This window comes from Vollenhovia emeryi, unplaced genomic scaffold, assembly GCF_000949405.1.
Source record: "Vollenhovia emeryi isolate VEMERY1.0 unplaced genomic scaffold, V.emery_V1.0 DF939195.1, whole genome shotgun sequence".
NCBI classification, from domain to species: Eukaryota; Metazoa; Arthropoda; class Insecta; order Hymenoptera; family Formicidae; genus Vollenhovia; species Vollenhovia emeryi.
Window position 1 is genome coordinate 670,113 of NW_011967171.1, and position 20,041 is coordinate 690,153.

Genomic DNA, 20,041 nt, shown 5'->3' on the forward strand with positions numbered 1-20,041 from the left:
AAGCTTGCGTATTCCTTCCAAGAAAAAGGCTTTCGATTGGTCGCAAAGCCACTTTTGCACCGCTTCCTGCACGTCTACGTCTGTAGAAAATTGGCGACCTCGCAAAGCATCCTTGAGCGGCCCAAACAGATGAAAGTCGGAGGGAGCAAGATCTGGGCTGCAGGAAGCGGTGCAAAAGTGGCTTTGCGACCAACCGAAAATCTTCTTCTCGGAAGGAATACGCAAGCTTGTGGACGGCTAGACCAAGTGCATTGCCAAGGGAGGAGACTATGTTGAAAAATGGTGTACACATTGAACCCCTATTTTTGTGTAAATAAATTGTAGAACGAAAAGTGCAGATAATTTTTGACTCACCCTCGTATATTTACTATGTGCATCTAAATAGTAAATGCAGCAATTGTAATTCCTCCTAAATCATGAATGTTGAAACTTGAGCTAAAAAAAGTACATACTATCCCGTTGATAAATTATAAAAACGCAAAAGCTCGTATTTTTTACTCGTATCACTTTTCTCATGCAAAGGTGATGTGTATGAATAAAAAAGAGAAAGCATGAACAATCCGAGTATAGTAATCTCTGTCTCCCCCTTTCCCTTTTTCTCCCTGTTACTCGAACAACATAACATTTTGTCGCATTCCATCGAAGATAAATCAGCAATGCGGCGGGCTAGGAGAACAGCTTCGTTACGTATCGCGTTTGTTACGTATTCGAACGCGAGTCTTAAGCCAATGGCACACGATACAATTTTTCTTACTTGATTGCTTACGAGAACCAATAAGGATGCAGAGTTTTAGATCAGGCAACTTAAAACTAAATCCTGATTGGCTTTCGTAAGTAATCTGGTAGGAAGGATAGTATCGCGTGCCGTTGGCTTTAAATTACCGAGATGGAATTCATAATTGAACGAGTTAGCCGTTCTGCTAAGGTCTTTATGATAAGAGAATGACAGAGTTATTTATTATTATGACAGGAGGGGGTGGGACAATCTTAAGACTTGAACGCGCGTTCTCGCGACGACAGAGGGTTCTCGCAAAAAAAAAAAGACGTCAAAGTTCACCGAGCCGAGATTACTTTCCCTGCGTGTGTTAACTTTGCCCCACAATATTAAAATTTTGTAGTTCTGACTGGAGTTCCCGCTTCTTTTTGAAGAGCTTAAGAGTTCCCAATAGTTTATAAAAAGAGTTCTGCTGATTAACAATCAGAAATTAAAATTAAAAAATTCGGGTTTCAACTTCTTATCTTATAAGGGAAAAGCCCTTCGTACTCGCGTTTGTATGTACAGTGATGGACAGAATCGTTGCGACACTTTGTTTAGGTTACGTTTCAAAATGTTCTTCTCCGAGGAATATTTTACTCGATGGCCATTCCAAAACCATTTTGAGCGTTTTCAATCTACTTTTCAAGTAAAATTTTCCTTACAGAAAATATTTTGGAACGTAAAGTGAATCTAAATGCGCGTTTCTATAAAAGTGCCGCAACTATTCTGTCCATCACTAGCGTTTGTTTTCTACTGCTGCACTGGTGAACTAGCGCAGCAAGCTAGAATGAGAAAAAATTTACGTGTCTTACTCTAATTTATTGCACTAGTTTACCAGTGTAGCAACAAAAAACAAGCCTATTGTACAATATATGTATGTATATTCATATATGTAAACAATGGGTTCGCATGAGATTCCTGACGAAACCGCAAGTGCATTGCGCGCCGCAGACACACCAGGGGACGCACGTGCACGAGGTATGCCCATGCCCCGCTGACGCGACGCTGCGCGATGTACGCGTGCGTGACGGTGCGCTGCGGGTTGTTATGCAACGACCATCGACGACAGAACCGTACTTCCCTGCGGAGTAATGGGAGTAAACTGTCGTAGAAAATAGCGTACATTAGCTCGGTCTTATCGATTTAAAAGAGCATCGAGAACAATTTTATCGATTAAAGACGTTCGCCGAACGTGGTAACCAAAAAATTGCTGACGTGGAAGATACGTTTCTAATTACCCGGTAAAAAATTAATATCTATACATGAACAAACATTAATAAATATATAGAATTATATAAAAGTATACATAAAATATGTTCATACATATTGTTACATCGTATTTAGGTATAATTTTACAACAATTCTACAGTTATATATCATTTTATAGATTTCTACATGCTTTTGTATGAAAAAATTTTTAATGTGAATATATATAATTGTGTAGAGTTATATGTAAAATTATAAGTGAGCAATTAGTGCAATTAAAAAATTTGTCTAATTACCCAGTCAACACCAAGTAACAGTTACATAACGTCAATATTATCATTTCCTACTCAACAATGTAAATGTAATATGACATGCGTGTTATGTTGCATTTTTACAGTTATAATATTGATGTTATGTAACTGTCACTTGGTGTTTATTGAGTAGATACGTTTCCTAAATGTATCTAATGTTAGAAGACGTATAAATAAACCATGCATGATCTACTTGGGCACCGTTAAGGACGACGTACTTACTCGAACAATTTCGCGAAGCTAAGAACGACAGATAGGGCAGGAAGAAAAGAAACATTTATAAACGTTATTACATATAAAAGTTTTCGCACACGCGAGCCTCGTGTATGCCTTGGAGAATTCCAGCTATTCGCGCATTTACACAAATTACATTACCGCTCGATAATAAATATTTTACTTTACTTTAACTGCAAATATTTTATATTAAATTCGCGAACACGTGCGTCTGTAGAAATTTAATGGATATTCCCGAAGAGACCGTCGTGACGGGGACGACTAGAGGGGTGAATGCGGCCCTGACGCGCGACGTGAACTTTGCGCGTAGAAACCGAGATGAGAGCGACGCACGCACGTATGCACGCACGCACGCACGCACGTAGGCAACATTTGCGGTATCGTTACACTGGTTCACTGGGGACGATCTCCGATTGCGTCTGTCTCGCGGTCGTGTGGGTCTCGCGAGGTCAAGACGATTCCGCATATAATCGATGACGAGGGGTAGCGCCGGTAGCGCTGTCATGCTCCCTGCTCTCCGCTCTCCACGTCGTCGCGGGATATCGCTGAATTCGTTACCCTTGTATAGCGCACGTGCTGACCAGGTTATCCTTGTATAGCGCACGTGCTGACCAGGTTGCCTCATACTTGCCACAATAATGCGACTCGCGGCAGTTTCGGTAAAAAAAATGAATAAATACTTTTTGTATGTATGCCCGTGTTTTTTCATGCAAACTGTAACACAAAATCTTCCGCTGGGATACTTTTTATGCTAAGGTTATCGGGACGCGTGTCTCGTATTCATTTTCAAATGTCTTCTGAAAGGTAGTCACCGAGATTTTGAGACAAGATAAAATTTGAAAAAGATATTTTTTAGTTCAGATGTCAATCATTTTAAAGTATTCGTTGTAAAAAGTTATATAATTCCATTTAAGAAAAATAGCGAGAACCTTCGTGTTGAAACATCGATTTTTTTCGAAAATTCATTTTACTATTATTTGTCTCTTTCCTGACCATACACCTCAGTTTGCAAGACAATTGTCTAATAAGATTAAAATAAATTACCCTTATATATGTATAGAGATAGCAGGGTTTGTGCTAAATTAATAGACATTATTTATTTGTTCCACTATGAATTTATTGCTCTTGGAGTGAAATCTGTTTAGTAGAAAATTTATTGTTAGATCGTGTAAAAGATTTGTGATTGAATTTGGATATTGAAAACCTACTATCTCATATCAGAAGCCTATCTCATAACAGATGACTTTCCTCTACCGATAAATTTCATCGGATATCCATAATTTAATCGGAAAAATTTACCATCGGAAGGACTAGTTGGTTTATCTGATGAAAATTTTTCTCAGTGTAGCTAAACCATTTGTTTTGCATCACTCAAAATTGAGTTCTTCTCTTTTTTTTCGAGAACTATGAAATTGACAACTTAAAAAATTGGCAAAATAAATGCTCAACTAATTTTGTTCTATTTACGGAATCGTGTATTCGGCGTTAGAACAATATTAACCACACAGTTGAAAAACATATTGCTCTTGTGTTAATTGACCTCAAATGTAAAATTAATAAAATACTGAAAAGAAATGTTAAAACGACACAATGTGTACTTATTTTTTAATCTTACACAGTACATATGTTCTATATTATTAGTAACAAGATTTATCTGTTAAAATTTACCGAATAAAATGTTGATTATTTTATTCTATATAACATAAGTGACAGATTTCGAACCGTCATTTGACTTATTACATCTGTAAAACGTAAAAATTACTTTTAAAAAAATTCATTTTGTTATTAAAAATTTGTTAATTTTACACAAAATTTATTTCAAATTTTTTAAAGATTTGCATTTATTTTGTGTTAAAATATTAACAGAATATTAGTGTGATTATTTAACATATCCATATTATGTTAAATTAACACAAAATTGTGTGGACCGTTTGGTACATGTAATATTTATTAAAAACACAAATTTTTCAACTGTGCAGCTGCAACATTAATTTCGTAAGAACAAATTATTGTAGTATTTTTAATAACGCGTAAAAACGTCGATCTTTTTTTACACGTTGCTGTGTAGAAAATTTTGTCGAACCACCTATCTGTGAATGGCAACTTGTTAAAAGGTATTCATAGAGGCGATAGTTTATCATTACATTGACGTAAGCGTCAATACCACGGCGATGCAATTTAGATTATCCGCACTGGCTATCATGATTGACCTGTAAGGGGCAGCTGTTTTATCGCGATGATGGAGGCGAGAAAGCTGACGCGTATACCAAGAAGAGAACGACAGCTTTATTAAACAACAGTCTTTTACATTTTGTGATTATAAATGAAAGTTCAGTACGCGCTCTTCCGCGTTGTACAATGTATCCAAGGATGGGAACGGTCGCCGATTTCCTTTCCACGATCGAACGTGTACGTTTGAATGATTAATCTTGATTAAATGCGAAAGCGAGGGACGCGCTCTTTTTTTTATATTTTATCATTGTACTTTCTATTATTCTCTTTCTCCCTCACTTTGGCTCAAATATCTAAAGTCGGTTTATCGTCTAATATTAAAACAATAAAAATAGATGTTTATACGAGGACGCACAATATGAAAAAAGTTGTTTCAACTTATTCTATTCACGTCGTGCAACATTAACGCTAATATATTGTCGATAAAATAAGGAGGACAGATAATTTTCCTGAATGCGGGATCATAGAATATTTACTGCTGCTGGAAAACACAGATATTTATATAATACATCATAATATTTTATAATCACGAACATAAGATGATAACATAAATTATAATTTTAATTTGAAAAATTCAGCAAACTCTAAAATTAAAAATCTATAAATTTGCAAGTTCAAATCAAACGATAGCTTCTAATAAACAATCGCGGACGATAAAAAATTTTCTTAAGTATCAGCTGATACGAGTTCAAACATTATAAATATAAGACATTGGTATACGTAATAACATAATTTTACAACATTTCCAACAATCAATACAGCGCAAGTTTTGACATACATACATCTAAAAAAAAGATACACTTTTATACAATGAAAAAAATGTGTCATATGTATTAAAATAATAATTGTATTCTCTTCCATTAGATTTAACTTAATATAATATTTCTGAGAATATAAATTCATTTAATAAAAAATGTACAATTTTATTAGTAGGAAAATTGGTCCCACTTCACAATTACTGAACAACTTTCTAATTAGATTAGGATATGTAATACAGAAGTTAATAAATATAAGTCTACATAAGTTTTGTAAATGCATTAGATAATTTTATAAGATCAACTATATCAGTTTTATAGAGCCTGCAAATTTGTTTATAATTGTATATTTCACGCATCACGTACTTATCGTAAACAATTGTTAGATAACAGACAACTTAACTTAAAAATAGGAGAGCCACAGGACACGTGGAGTCATTTTAACCGCAAATTAAAGATGAAGCCATTGCATTTGCCACGTCATAAATAGATACTGTTACATATCAGCTTGTAGTGATAATCAGGCATTTTCCGTGGCTATTGTGAAGTTCAAATAGGGGGAAACCATTTAGTCTTCATGGTCACATTTCACACGCTATCGGATGCGATGTCGCAATTGTGTTCGTATGTATGTGTACATGTGAACTGCATGTAACTGCGCGTTTAATCGCTTTAACCATGTATGTACCTTCCATAACTGATCTTTCTAGTCAATTTTTGATGTATCATTGAATTGTTCACTGTATCCATCAATATACTTGCACAAAGTTATGTAAAATGAATTCAAAGTAATGTTGCATTTCGTGAACGGTATAATTATTGAATTAAGTTTTGATAATATTAACATTTTTTTATATCGCATTACGATACAAATATAAATATTACGGTATTGATAAATTCTATTGTTGATAACAAAAGTGAATTAAATCCATAATTATGTGTTTTCAATGTATTTAATTAAAATGTACTTTGAACACTTTAAATTTAAGCACTGATGTGAGTAAAATATTAAATCAAGGCAATCTAATTGAATCTAAGAAGAACGGATCACGTAATTGCAAGACGATTGCGTGACTATCGATACAAGCACGTTTCACAAGTTTTATCTGCTGTACATATAATTATTAACTAAACGTGTATATGTATATATATTTATATATATCACTTTATTATTTAGCTTCAATTATGGCCTATTATTTCGCAAACAGTTTCTAAGGTTAGAATGTAACCAGTCGCTAAATGCATAAAAAATTTCTTATTTACGGTTTTTATAATGGCTTTTTTTATCTAATTGATATAAAAATATGAGATGTTTCAGATTATTCACTTAAATAGAATTGAATTAAATAGAACGTGATTTAATTTATATTTGATAAGGTGAATCTGTTAGCAATAAAAATGACATTTTATATATAGATAGATAAAAGTTTAATTATAATAAATTATTTGTTTCTGATTTTTCGAATCTCTTTAATTTTTTTTTTAATTTAATCGTCGATCATTGGCAGCTCATCCATTCTAATATTCGGCTAAGTATTTATTGAATTGGATGTAGAAGACGTAGTCTGATCGACGAGAGTGAGAGAGAACAAGAATTATTATAATACTATGTACAAAAACGAGTAATATATGTATATACAAAACCGAGTATTTTTTTGACTTAGTAACGTTTCAATACGGAAATACTTTACGATACTTTCTAATATGTAAACTATTACAGATCTGCCTTAATCCTATGACTACAAAAATAGTGCCACGGAAATATAAATTTCACAATATTGTTATATTAGTTTATGGCTTGTTGATATGACGATGTTGCAATGGTATTTAGTAGCGTAGAACTTGCTCAAAGTTCCCGTTTGTGCTTACATACCTTACGGTTGTAAACGTTCAACATCGGATGTTGATACTTGATAGTTGCCGCGTATCATAAACGCCGATTACAATTAGACTCACGAACGTATTTAGCCCAAGTACGAGAAGGCGTAAATTGGCTGGGATAATGTTTGCGGCTTGTGGTTGCCTGATTGCTGTCTATTATGTTCCGATACGTTTCTTCGTCGTAGGCGCAGGAGAGAGTCTTTCTTCGTTTTACGGAACCAGTTTCAAAATTAGCCGGCTGGCTGCCAACAAGCACATGAAGATCACCTTTCTCATGTATAGCCCAATCCCAGGTCTCCGCGATAGAGCAATTGCAAATAAACGGGTTCCCCATGAGATTAACCGACAGCAACCGTGGATTTAATTTGAATATTTTTGGATTGATCGTGCGCAGTTTGTTGTTACTGAGTTCTATATGTTCTAGCGCGCGCAATTTTTTCAGAAAACTCAGATTTTCCACACCAGATATTGTGTTGCCTGAAAGATTCAATTGAGTGAGATTATTCGTTGTGGCAAATAAATCTTCGTTCAAATGCGAGATGCCACAGTTGCTAAGGTCCAAGATCTCCAAATTGGACAGCTGTGTAGAAAGTAGCGAGCCCTCATCAGGTACGATTAACGGATTACCACTGAGTTTGAGTTCTACTATGTCAGTCGATTGGCGGTCACCAAAGACTTTTGGATCAATGGGTGTCTTGAGATCGCAATTGTTGAGCTCTAAGCTTTCCAAGCGCGTTAAATTTGCGAACAATCCTTCCTCCAGAGTATGCAGTTCATTTCCCGAAAGAATCAACTGTTTCAGAAAGGTCATTTGCGCGAAAGTCTTATTTCCAACATAACCGAGACCGCAATACGACATATCCAAATATTCCAAAGCGCTTAACGGGTTGAGAAGACTGACGAATGCGTCGGATAATGGATTATGGGAAATATCGAGTTCCTCAAGGTGTTCAAATACATCAAAGGTATTTGGTAATCTTCGAAGACTGCAGTTGCTGAGGGAAAGCTTATGAAGCTTTGGTAGATGGCGCAGAACGGCAGTTAAATCGCTGGCGAACATTGGATTACCGCTCAGATTGAGCACGCGTAACTTGCTTGCATTTCTGAAAGCCTCCTCAGATAAGCGATCTTGCAAATTGCAATTTGACAAGTCTAGAGATTGTAGACTGTGCAAATTGTGGCCGAGCGTATCCTCGACATCGAGGTGCCACAATTCATTGTCCGCGAGGACCAACTGTAGAAGATATAAGTTTTTGGCAAAGGCATCACCCGGTAGATTCGTGATACCGGTCTTGCGGATGTCCAGATGTTCCAACCGTACCAACGGCGTGAGAACGCTCCTCCAATTCAACGTTTTCAATTCATTGTCCGCTATCTCTAATTGTCGCAAATTTTCCAAGTGGGAAAACGCCTCGGGCGATATGTAGGTTAAATTACATCCGTTCAGCTTGAGGTATTCCAAATTCGTCAGATGGTCGAAGGGGCCCGGCTCTATCCTTTGCAGAGGATTGTGCGACAGGTCGAGCTTATTCAAATTCGTCGTGTTGTAGAAGAAGCGCGTGGTGAGGTGGCGGATACCGCATGAATTCAGATCGAGATACAGCAGCGTGCGGCAATTCAGGAAAGGTTCCTCGATCTCGTCCAAGGGATTGTGTTGGAGCTCCAATGTAATTAGACCCGGACTGTCCCTGTTGAATTAATCGTATGATCGACAAAATCCACATCACCCGTTCGAGAATGGAATGATTAACGGCGAATAATAATTGATATCGAATCATCTTACCGAAAGGCTTCGGGATCTACCCGCGTAATGGCGTTATATGAGAAGTCCGCGTCCAGGAGGTACGTCAACCCGGCAAATGATTCGTACGTCAGCTCAGTTAATTGATTGTGTGCCATTTGAAGACGCCTCAACTTGATCGAGTTTGGAAACGGAATGATGTCTGCAATATTGTTATCATTCATGTCTAAAATATAGACATTCTGGCTGAGCTCGTTGTACGGGATGGTCGTCAGATTGCTGTCCGAGCAGTCCGTCACCCAGTTAACGCGAAAGTAGTGACAGTGGCAATCCACAGGGCATTCCTGCTCCACCAGTTCCTCGTTGTTCAGGGCGAATGTCGTAACAACGAAGTACACCGTAAGCAGAGATAACGCCGCTGTCATCTTTGCCATTATAGTCTGCATCAACAATTAAAAACAAAATAATCAGTTACAATAAGATTTCGATATATCGGTATATTAATTTCGTGTCTTCATATAATAAATCTGCACACTTTTTCAGATATTGGAAGCCGTACAGTTCCTTCAAAAAGTTAAAGAGATACTGTAAGAAGTAAATAATGACATACAAAATCATTATAATGACTTGTATAAAATATCAGTTGCTGTACGCGAATTTCGGAAAATTTGTATTTGGTTTTCTCACGGAACTATTAGAGGAAAGTCCTCTATTATGAGATAGGGTTCTGATACTCTATTATGAGATAGGATTCTGATATCTCAAATTCTATTAATACGAAAATCTCTCGGAGACATTTCTTAGTTTCACGACGCGACGTCTCGAGGCGAGTTAATGCAAACGATCGAGAGCCGCTAAATTGCGAGTAAAATCCTACTCGTCGCGATGACAAATCACGTTCGATCAGCTCTTTTCCGCCGGCGGTAACGCATCGAGTGAATTACAAAGGAACGCGTCGACGCCTTTGGCCGGCACAGACAACTGCACGGTCGAAGCTTTCGGTACAGGGCTTTCCGCCAGAACGATATACGCATCGCACGCCCGGCTGCGCACCGGGGCGAGGGGAGCCCTCCCCCTGCGCCACGTTCCTTCGCCCTCGGCCGCAAGAGCGAACACCATCACCATTACCGTCGACGTACATTTGCCTCCTCGAAACTGCCAGGCTATCAACCCCAACTCCTCTCCTCCGCCGGCCATCGCTATATTTCTCGGCATCGCCCTCGCCGTTGGCGCCGCGATTCTTTAGTTTTCGGACACCGTCTCACCCGCGGGTCCACCCCTCACGCGGGAAAACACCGCGTGTCGGGGATGAAGTCATTTGCATTCAGACTCCGGGCGAGACACTGGGCGGCTTTTTTGCGAGCGGAGCGTCGCCACTCCTTTATGCGGCAGCGTTTTGACCGGGGATCTTCGCAGCGACGGGTCCTCTGAAGTCCTCCAAGCGGAATTTACGCGATGACGGAGGCGCTCGTTGAATCGATGGGATTCAACGCGTAGGAATATTTTTCTTCGTTCCCGTCGACGGCCCCCTATCTCTCTTTCTTTCTCCGCCGATTCTCTGCCGCGCGCGCATTTGATGATTTCGCATTGGCTCTTTCCGGTGGGGTTACTCGAGTCATCCATGCGTCGTTGGACGATTGTATTTAACGCACGGAGTGCCATTGTCCTCTCTGAGGATGTACTTGCCAAATCAATATCGCTGTCTACACCTAAAGTGGCTCGTCTCTAGGAAGCGATGCTGCGTTTGACGAGAGATTATACGTTACTTGGTAATTTTGAAAAGAACCGCTACTTGTTTCAGCTGTATTTTTTACGCCACGTTTACACAATGGAAGTGCACTTTTAACTTCCCAAATCTTTTATTTTATTCTGCGTGGATCTATAGATTTCGTATTTTTCGTGGAATACTCAATTTACATCGACAAACGATTTTTCTATAATAAAATAGTCGAAGAGTTAGTAAAAATCAGAAGCGATTAGAGAGAGTCTTTAACGGTTTAATTGATTGGAAGCAAGTTAAGTGGAACTAATTAGAATGAGAGGCGAAATAACTGATATATTTTCAACTTGAAATATATATTGTTCTGTGAAAGCTATCTCTGGATTCCTCTTAGAGAGAGAATACAATTTTGTGTAATTTTGTTTTTATTGATCCAAGAGAAGCGAAATGGTCTTATATCGCCTTATCGCCTTCGAGAGAGCAGAGTTTATTCAATTTCGCGCACCAAAGTCTCTCTATTTTGCGAGTTGCACTAACCATTGCATAAGAACGCTTCGTAATATCATTATACGAATTGGCGGATGTTCCATAAAGGCGATACCTGCGCGAATGTATAATTCGAGCACTTTGCCAGCGAATGTCAAATTGCGTTACATGAACTTCGTGTTGCGCATATATAATAAATATATTCTTCGACGAAAGTGGAAGAGTACGGGCGCTAATTGCGATGTTTACCACTTGGAGCAATTTTCGCGCTACTATAATATAAATAGCGCAAGGTTGTTTAATTTAGAAACTAAATGTTAACGGGTAAAATTGCGACACGCAATATGCAAATTTTTCATATTTTGGTAGACCGATATAAAAAGCACGATGCTGCGAAAACGTTCGTTTTTTTCTAAATATTTATGCAGTAAAATTATGTACTTATTTTACTGCATTGATATATATTATAATTGTTGTACAAATGAAAAGATGTGTTGCATTATAATCGGAACGCGGAATGTTGTTTCTAATATCCAATTTTGTGTCTTGCAAATCTAGAAAAGTGGCTCCGGTTGAACGCGTCGGGTTTTCGTCCAATTGTCTGATATAAATTTCACAAAAGTTCAATGAATTTAATTGGAGTCATGTCGAATTTACAGTAGTTGCCTTTCAACTTTCACTGGAAATTTTCGAATTGATCGATTACATTGTTTTGCCAAAACAACGCACGTTTTCATTAAATATTGCGGAATACTGACACAACGCGTAGGGTAAGGTGACCAAATTCGGATCAGATATCAAATGCACAGACAGAAAAAAATAGTCGCAGTTACCACAATCTCACTATCATTTTAGGAGCCAACCACATTTTTATAATTCTTCCGACTACGTAAGTTATGATTGACCTAACAATGTACTATAGTTCTCATAGGCACAATATTGGTTCATTCAACTTATGATACGGTTGTCATAAACCAAAACGAGCTTTTAATTTGGTAAGGTCTACTCTTATATTTATGGCCATCTCAAGTTCAGTCTTATTCATTAATGCCTGGACCTGCATTTTGATCATCATTTTTCTCATCTATACAAATCACTGAGTTTCAGGCTGTATGTACGCACTACCACGGACTTCTATAGAAGCTGTGTAAACTACAACCTGAAATTCATCGATGTATAGATGAGAATAAAGATTATGAAAATGTGAATCCTAGTAGAACTAAGTAGGTCCACTCTTTGTCGGGCCATTTGATCTTTGCGGTCCCGATCACGTGGTATTCCGCCATTATTTTAGGCAGCAATCCAACAATGTCTGTGTGTTTACGTACTGTAGTTGTACGTATGGTAGTGTATCAAAGCTACACTACCGCACATATAACTTTTCTCTCATTGGTTTGTCCAGAACAAATGTCCAGAAATAACCTATGATTGCGTGTAGAGTAGTAGAGTATAATCGCGCGACCACGTTAAATATGGCAAACGGAACATCCGTTTTCCACGCACGTAGGAGTCTCTCGCAGTTTCGTGATATCGACGTGATGTGGATCAAGGCGCACTTCACCATGAGAGACCGACACTTCGCCTATATTTCTCTAAGCCGTAATGGTCGTGAAAAATGACTCTGCTACACGGCTGCCACAAGATTGCACAAAGCATTCCATCGCATATCTCATTCTTCGCGCATCAAATGTGACGTCTCACGTATATCTGCATCCAGAATGGCTGTTGAGGTGTTTTTGTTTCACAGACAATCTCTCTGGATTTATCCTTATTGAAGTATATAAATAATGCAATAACAATTGTCGAATTGTGTACGTATATATTTGATAATTATCAATAGATTATTTATGTACTATGACTTATAGAGATAAATCCATTATATTAGTAAATATCTAACAAAATAGCGTAGCAAATACTATAAAATAATAAATAATAAAAGTTATCGAGAAGCGTTAAATATGCATATAGATGCATATATATGCATTTGTTAATGAATATTTACTTTTTTGTATTTGTCGCGTTTCTACGTCATCATTACATATTTACGTACTTGGGCTTAAACATAAACGTATCTGGGGTATTTGTTAAAACGGGGTCACTACGACAATTGTTGTCACGCCTTTAACTAACGAGAACAAAAAGCACGGAAATTATTTGCAACGTAAAAAGATTTTCGAGGCGTTTGATACCCTGATGATATCACACAGCTCGCAACACACGGCTCTCTCATTCATTGCACTTCATTGCACTCCACAGGATGGCTATTTCATTAAAGAGCACCGAGGTCTCCCCGGGCCTCGTCGCTCCCGGGCCGAATAGTTAGTGGGTAATCTGTAATCTGTCCCTACCGTCGTGCGAATATACAGAGTCAATATATAAGCGTACCAGGCGGCAAGTTATTTACGGGAGAGAGAGAGAGAGAGAGAGGGAGAGGGAGGGAACCTTGCCAGACTGTGCAAAAATTAAAAAGTCTAAACGTAAGAGTTTGGAGGCGACCTGAAAAATTGGGACGTCTCTTAGGCCCGGTCTCACCAATGTTGTTTAACTTTGAGCTTAGCTTAATTTGTTCTTTATCTCTTTCCAACTGTTACTTTAGTAATAGACAAACATGAATTAAACAATAAGATTAAAGTTAAGCCTTAGACGATTACCACATTTCGGTCGTGTATTGTCTTCTGGCGAGATTTCTAAAGATTTTACAAGATTAAAAAAATTTCATTCATTTTTTATTAAATGCGTTGTTGCAAAAGTTTTCTTAAATTTCTCTCTCTCTCTCTCTCTCTCTCTCTCTCTCTCTCGCGTCTTCCCTCTTTCCCCTTCCTCAAGTAGTTTCGCGATTGAACTTGACCGATTACTATTCCAACATGACCTTTCATTACGTATCTTGAAAAATATACTACGAAAACAAGTGCTATAGACGAAAATATTCTTCTTCGTCTCTCATTCACCACTTTTAAATGTCTCGTTGGAAATCGTGAGTAAATAACTTGCTAATTAACTTATCCTACCAACGTGCAATCACACATGAAAGCGGAACACTTTTGAAGATATGCGTTTTTCTTTTTACGTACCGAGGAAAGGCCAAGGAGACCGACAGTGTTGACGAGGAAGAGATCGTCGGAACGGCTCGCGCGCGCCCGTCGGTGGACAGAGACAGATTGAACGGTCGCATTGCCGAGAGCCGCGGTTAAATTAAATCATATCCGAGTGAACTCAGGGTTAAAACCTACCGAGGCGCGCTCTCGTTCCGTACGCGTGTTACACGCGCGACACGTTCGGCTCGCGGCCCCGGTTTTTCGTCTTTCCACTCTCCCATTTTATAGTTCTCTCCTCATTTTATAGTCTCTCTCTCTCTCTCTCTGTCCTCCCTTGCTCTCGTTTTTCAAAATTCACTCTATTTCGTATCAGCTCCAATCTCGTAGCAATCTGGTATTAGCGCGCAAGAAGCAATATTACAGAATTCATTATTTTTGCCAAGTTTTTGCCGACCTTTCAACACTTGACAGTATTATTTTCTTAGTGGATATTATATTTTCTAGTGTGACGAGATTTACACGTGTAACATCATTTTTAGAAAGAAATTAGTGATTTATAAAAGTTTCTTTTTATAATTGAAATGTCTAGTCGAAAGAATTAAAATGCGGAAAAAGTACAGCTGAAACTGAAACGAGTTCTTTTTCAATTCACACTTTAGTTTCAGCGAGTTTATATATTCGTACTGCAGACAGTAATCTTTATGTTGATTCGTGACAATGACGATGCGACAATTGGAGCTTGTTATACAATGAAGAATCAACTCCAAGATACAGTGTACGATACGTGCTGGTCGGCCTGCTCAAAAAAATTAAACGATGAGGAAAAAGAGGACCTGTGACGTTTTGGCCGAAATTAAGTTAACAACGAATCCTTGCTCTAGCGTGTTAAAAAATGTTTAAAAAGTCAAAACTTGCTTTAAGGAATCCCCTTTTCAGGGCAAAATAGCACGAGACGTTCTATTAGTGAAAAACTTTTATTCCCACAATGATCAATTATCGAATTGAAAAGCTCATCTTTTGAACTATTGGGCTCAACTGGCATTCGGCGATCGCACAAATTATATTATTTCTAAGCACGCGCTTTGCAGTATGTCCTGAAAACACATCAGTTTGTATAAAAATACGTTCTGATTGATATTCGCGCAGAATTTTATTGTATTTATCGAAATTATAATTCGCTTTCTACTCCTCCGCTGTATACCACTTTTAAGTGCGTAAGACTTTTGTCGCACGCACTTTTGGAACTTGAATGCTTTTTACGTATCCAATACATACATATATATCTACGTATATAGTGTACACACGTCTCGCGCGCACTTTTCGTCAATTTGTGAGACGGTCTCGCGAGACATCCCGGAGCACAAGGTTCGCCCGCGCGGGGCCGGGCGGGGAGGCATTGGTTTCAAGACTCCGTGTTGAAAAGAGGTCTTGCATTAGAACACCCGTTCCGCGCGAATTGAAACACCTCGGCAAGAGAGGAATTTTCTCGCGGAGACGGGAAAGGTGGAAACATCCAATTGTCGTCCGAGTGTCGACGCGGAACCGACGATCGTGCCGTCTCCAGGGGACGGGGAGGGGGCGGGGACCGGCCCTGCGTTCGAATAGTTCTCGAGTTTCTCTAATCAGGATAGTATTACGTTTGCCGTACGACAAATTTTTTAAGAGTGTTGATTGGCTGCAGGATAGAAAAGTCCTCGAGTATCTAGAAAATTTCCAGCTTGTGGCCAATCAGTACGCTTAAAAAATTTGTCGTATAACAAATGTAATAGTACCCTCGGAGAGTAGGGTTGGGAAAGTTACTTTATAAAAGTATCTAGTTATAGTTACATTAGTTATAGTTTTTTTTTTCGTTAAAAATAGTTACAGTTACTCAAAAAGTAACGAATCTTTACTTAGTAGTTACTTTCTTGCAATAAAAATAAAAATGACAAAATTTTGACCTAACGGCCAAATAACATTCAACAAGCAGAAATTTGGATGTTCGATAATGAACGTAAAATTTAATTTCACAATTTCATAAAATTTACATGTACGCGTTTCGGTAACACAGTGCCTTCTTCAGCATATAAAATTACATTAAGAAACTAAGTACGCAGTTTTTTACAATACTACAGACGATGTATCACGTTGCAAAGTACAAATTCCATCTTTTAAATTTTAATATATGTGTCGTGCATGTCAAGAATTTAAATACATCGAGAGAAATTCGAAGTTCAGATAGTCGAAACGTTCAGAGTCACTTACGTAGTGTTACATCCTCGGTTGTTTGTTCTCGACTAACAATAAGCCAATTTCGCTATGTTAATTGTAACAACCTAGGGAATTTGTTTCTAAAATGTTTTTATAAACAAGCGTTATGTCGATGGCGTGGCAAGCATTTTCAACGAAGGGGAAACCGCTGACTAAAATCTTGTACACCAATGCCCACTAATGCCCAGTGGGTATTACTTTATCTTATTATCTCATTTTATCTTATTCATCTTGTTTTATCTTATTTTATCTTTATAATGCCCCAGCAAGGCCTAATGCCTAAACAATGCGTAGTAATGTCCAGTAATGCCGCAAATCTGTATACCACAATGCCCTCAGCGGTTTCACCCTCGATTTTGAATAATTCGGTATAAGAGTCATCCAATAATCCAATAAGAGTCATCCGTGTCATTTTGAGAGTTAATTCCATTTTCTTGTTCTTTGATGTTTACCATTTTGTTAATTAATCTTTTACGATAATGAGGTACATTGTCTAAAATGATCACTTTCTCCCAATATAAAATTTAAAATGTCAAATCTGCATTTGAATTGTGAAGTGTCGATAAAGGCGTTTATGCGCAAAAGCAAGGCCGAATGCGATCTGTGGAGATTTAAGGGGATGCTGGAGTCATTCTACACTTTTGCACCTTTTTGCTCCTAGAACTGTCAATTCGTGACAACATTTGTGTAATATACAAATTATGCGGCTTTTGTGTACGAACCGACAGTGTTCCACTAATCGGACTAAATCAGAGAACAGCATGGTATCATTGAAATTAAGTTTAGAAGCCTAACAAATAATCTATTCGCTTGAACAAGTTATAGGTTACCTAACCTATAACTTATTCGAGTGAATAGATTTTTTGTTAGGCTTCTAAACTTAATTTCAATGATACCATGCTGTTCTCTGATTTAGTCCGATTAGTGGAACACTGTCGCTTCGTATGTACACAAAAGCCGTATAATTTGTATATTACACAAATGTTGTCACGAATTGACAGTTCTAAGAGCAAAAAGGTGCAAAAGTGTAGAATGACTCCAGCATCCCCTTAAAAAATATATAAAGTAGAGAAAGTAACGAGGTTAAGTTAGAGTTGCCAAAAAAAAGTAACTGCAACTGCAACTTCGTTACAAGTAACGAATTACTTCCCAACCCTGTCTCAGAGTCTAGCCAACAGGCCAATTTCGGCGAGATGATGCGAGAGGGAAAGAAAAATATATTCCCTCTCACTCTACATGACGCGTATGCTGTATATAGAGTGAGAGGGAATATATTTCTTTCCTTCTCGCATCTTTCGCCGAAACTGGGCCTGTTGGCCAGACTGCGATTAAAGGGACTCCAAATCGTTCGAATTGAACGCGACCTCGCTCCTCCTAACCTCCTAATTCCTCGACCGGGACGGTCGGTACACGACCCGTCCCGCCGGACGGGGGAAGAGGGGCTCGTCTTACCGTAGGGACGCGGATGCGGCGTTTCCGGGCGAGGGGCCTTTTACACTCCGTCGAGCGTTATCGCGGTCTGCATGCGTACGGAGGTCCGATAAACGCACCCTCGGCGAACGAGCCCGACATTCGGGAGAGGAAGACACGGCGAGACGTAGCGTCGGGCGCGCGCTTGCGCGACGGTGTGCGCGAGCTCTTTTTTTATTTATTTCAAACGCGTTTCGCGCTCGGAACATACGGTAGAGGGGAAGAAGGCGGAGGAGGAAAAACCACCGGCCAAGTCAAACTGCGCCGCAATGACTGGAGGAAAATCGCGGTGACGCGGGCGTATAAACGCGCGTGGGCTTCCGCGTATATAAACGCGCACCTTCTCTCGCGCGCGAGAGATACGTTTTGTTTACGTATCTCTCGCGCGACAAACGATGTTTGGGGCGAGCGTGGGAGTGGAGCGCTGACTGCGCCCGCGTTAATGGAGGACGTCGTTACGTTGCGCCTCGGATTTACCGTTCGGTAACTCGTCTCGGTAACCTCGTGCGGCACGTTTAATTACATTAAATCTAAAAGCACCGCGCAAACATTTTACATCGCGCTAAATATCGTCGTATTCTTCCGCGATACATCGTTCTCCCCGATTTACAAACGCCGCTCCGATTTCCGACTACGACGACGAGGGAATCCCCAGTGAGAAATGAGTCGACGATCGATATCGAATCCACGATCGATATCGAATCGACGTCGATTTGACGATGTCGATGTAGACTCGACATCATTTCGACATCGTTCGACGAGTCATTTCTCGCTCGGGCAGAGACATCCTCGCGACGGTTCGAAATTAATTGTCGTTTCATAATTTATTCGCCGCAACGCACGTGCGTCACGTCGTTCTGCAGCGATTGTACACACGCCAAAATATGTTTTCCACTCACGTTTTCTTCGGTGCTCCGTTCGCTTCCGTTCACAGCGGGTCGAGGTCCTCGTGCGCGCAGCGATTGATCGCGTTCGTAAAAAGAAAGAATCGACGCGCGTACAGGATGAAACAGGTGATTGATTAATACCGGCTGCATGTATGTACGAATAGATCCGCGAGACGGTGGCGTGGAGAGGGAGAGAGATGGGCGCATGCGTCGCCCGTACGTCGCGCACGTCGCTGACGTCGGAGAGGTCAGATTTAAAACCTGAAGCGCGCATCTCCCAACGAGGGAGAATCAAGGCTCCTGCTGGCTCGATTGCCGAGTCCGCGATAACAGTGCACGCAGTGTACACATTAGCAAAATTGAACTACGAGGCGTCAAAAAGCGAAATTATTCGTGCAATGTACGGCATTTTTAGATATTTATATTTGAAATAATTAGCAATACACTTATTTATATTATATTATTACTATAATATAAAGAAATTATGTAGTGTTAAAATAATCAAAGACTCTCACTTGGTGTAATTTAATACCTAACAACCTTTTTAAAAGTTATCTTTAAAAAGTTACCTTTTTAAAAAGGTACAAGAAACGCCAAGTATACGCGTAGAAAGAATAAATATATAATGAGCAAAATTTTGATTATTAGATATAACGCACTGAGTTATGTATAGTTTTGCTTACAATGGTCGCATTTCCAGTACAACTCTTCCGTTGCTGTAAAATGGTCCCAATACCACATTAAGTTTGTGTTATTCTTCTGTGTATTTGTCTGCGTTGTTCATCTTTTAAGTGCCTATATAGATTGTTAAATAATCTACTGTACTTCGAGTCGACATAAATTATTTGAAAGCAATTATTGCATATTACAACATCTTCTTTGAAATATGAATAATGCTCTAGTACAGAGGAAGTAGTAAAACCTTTATTTCTTTAATTACATTATATCCTGTGTTACGTTCGGGATTATATTTTTTGTTATGTTTATCGCACAAGTGCTCTTTCAATTTTATTAATGTTTAGTCGTACGATTGGAAAGTATTCGGATTATTCTCGAACCCTGTATCACACTTTTGA

The 20,041-nt window shown here is 38.9% G+C and overlaps 3 protein-coding genes across 7 annotated transcripts in view; 1 reads left to right on the forward strand and 2 right to left on the reverse strand.

Moving 5' to 3' along the window:
* The window catches only part of LOC105562103 (phospholipase ABHD3), a 21,885-nt gene extending 18,930 nt beyond the window's left edge, over positions 1-2,955 (reverse strand). Inside the window, exon 1 of the mRNA XM_012012644.1 lies at positions 2,497-2,955. The gene's annotated coding sequence lies outside the window, so the exon portion shown is untranslated. The remainder of the gene's footprint in view (positions 1-2,496) is intronic.
* LOC105562101 (leucine-rich repeat-containing protein 15-like) overlaps positions 1-20,041 on the forward strand; it is an 80,078-nt gene that overhangs the window by 22,492 nt on the left and 37,545 nt on the right. The window lies entirely within an intron of this gene.
* LOC105562102 (insulin-like growth factor-binding protein complex acid labile subunit) lies at positions 6,970-19,130 on the reverse strand. 5 transcript variants are annotated; one of them, XM_012012639.1, is made up of 3 exons: positions 18,978-19,130; positions 9,160-9,557; positions 6,970-9,064 (listed from the first exon to the last, which is right to left on the reverse strand). In XM_012012639.1, the coding sequence occupies exons 1-3, from the start codon at positions 19,113-19,115 to the stop codon at positions 7,423-7,425; spliced, it is 2,178 nt and encodes a 725-aa protein (XP_011868029.1). In that variant the 5' UTR covers positions 19,116-19,130; the 3' UTR covers positions 6,970-7,422. The 5 variants fall into 5 exon arrangements, with proteins under 5 accessions (XP_011868029.1, XP_011868031.1, XP_011868032.1 ...); XM_012012641.1 differs by lacking the exon at positions 18,978-19,130 and adding an exon at positions 18,061-18,267; XM_012012642.1 differs by lacking the exon at positions 18,978-19,130 and adding an exon at positions 16,603-16,628.

Bases quoted from the DNA above. Each gene is read 5' to 3' on its own strand.
- LOC105562102 (XM_012012639.1), bottom strand. From the start codon at position 19,115: ATGCAGCCGGTATTAATCAATCACCTGTTTCATCCTGTACGCGCGTCG. The intron at 9,558-18,977 runs GTGAGTGGAAAA...TTGTTGATGCAG, and splicing joins AACGGAGCACCGAAGAAAAC to ACTATAATGGCAAAGATGAC. The intron at 9,065-9,159 runs GTAAGATGATTC...TTAATTCAACAG, and splicing joins GTAGATCCCGAAGCCTTTCG to GGACAGTCCGGGTCTAATTA.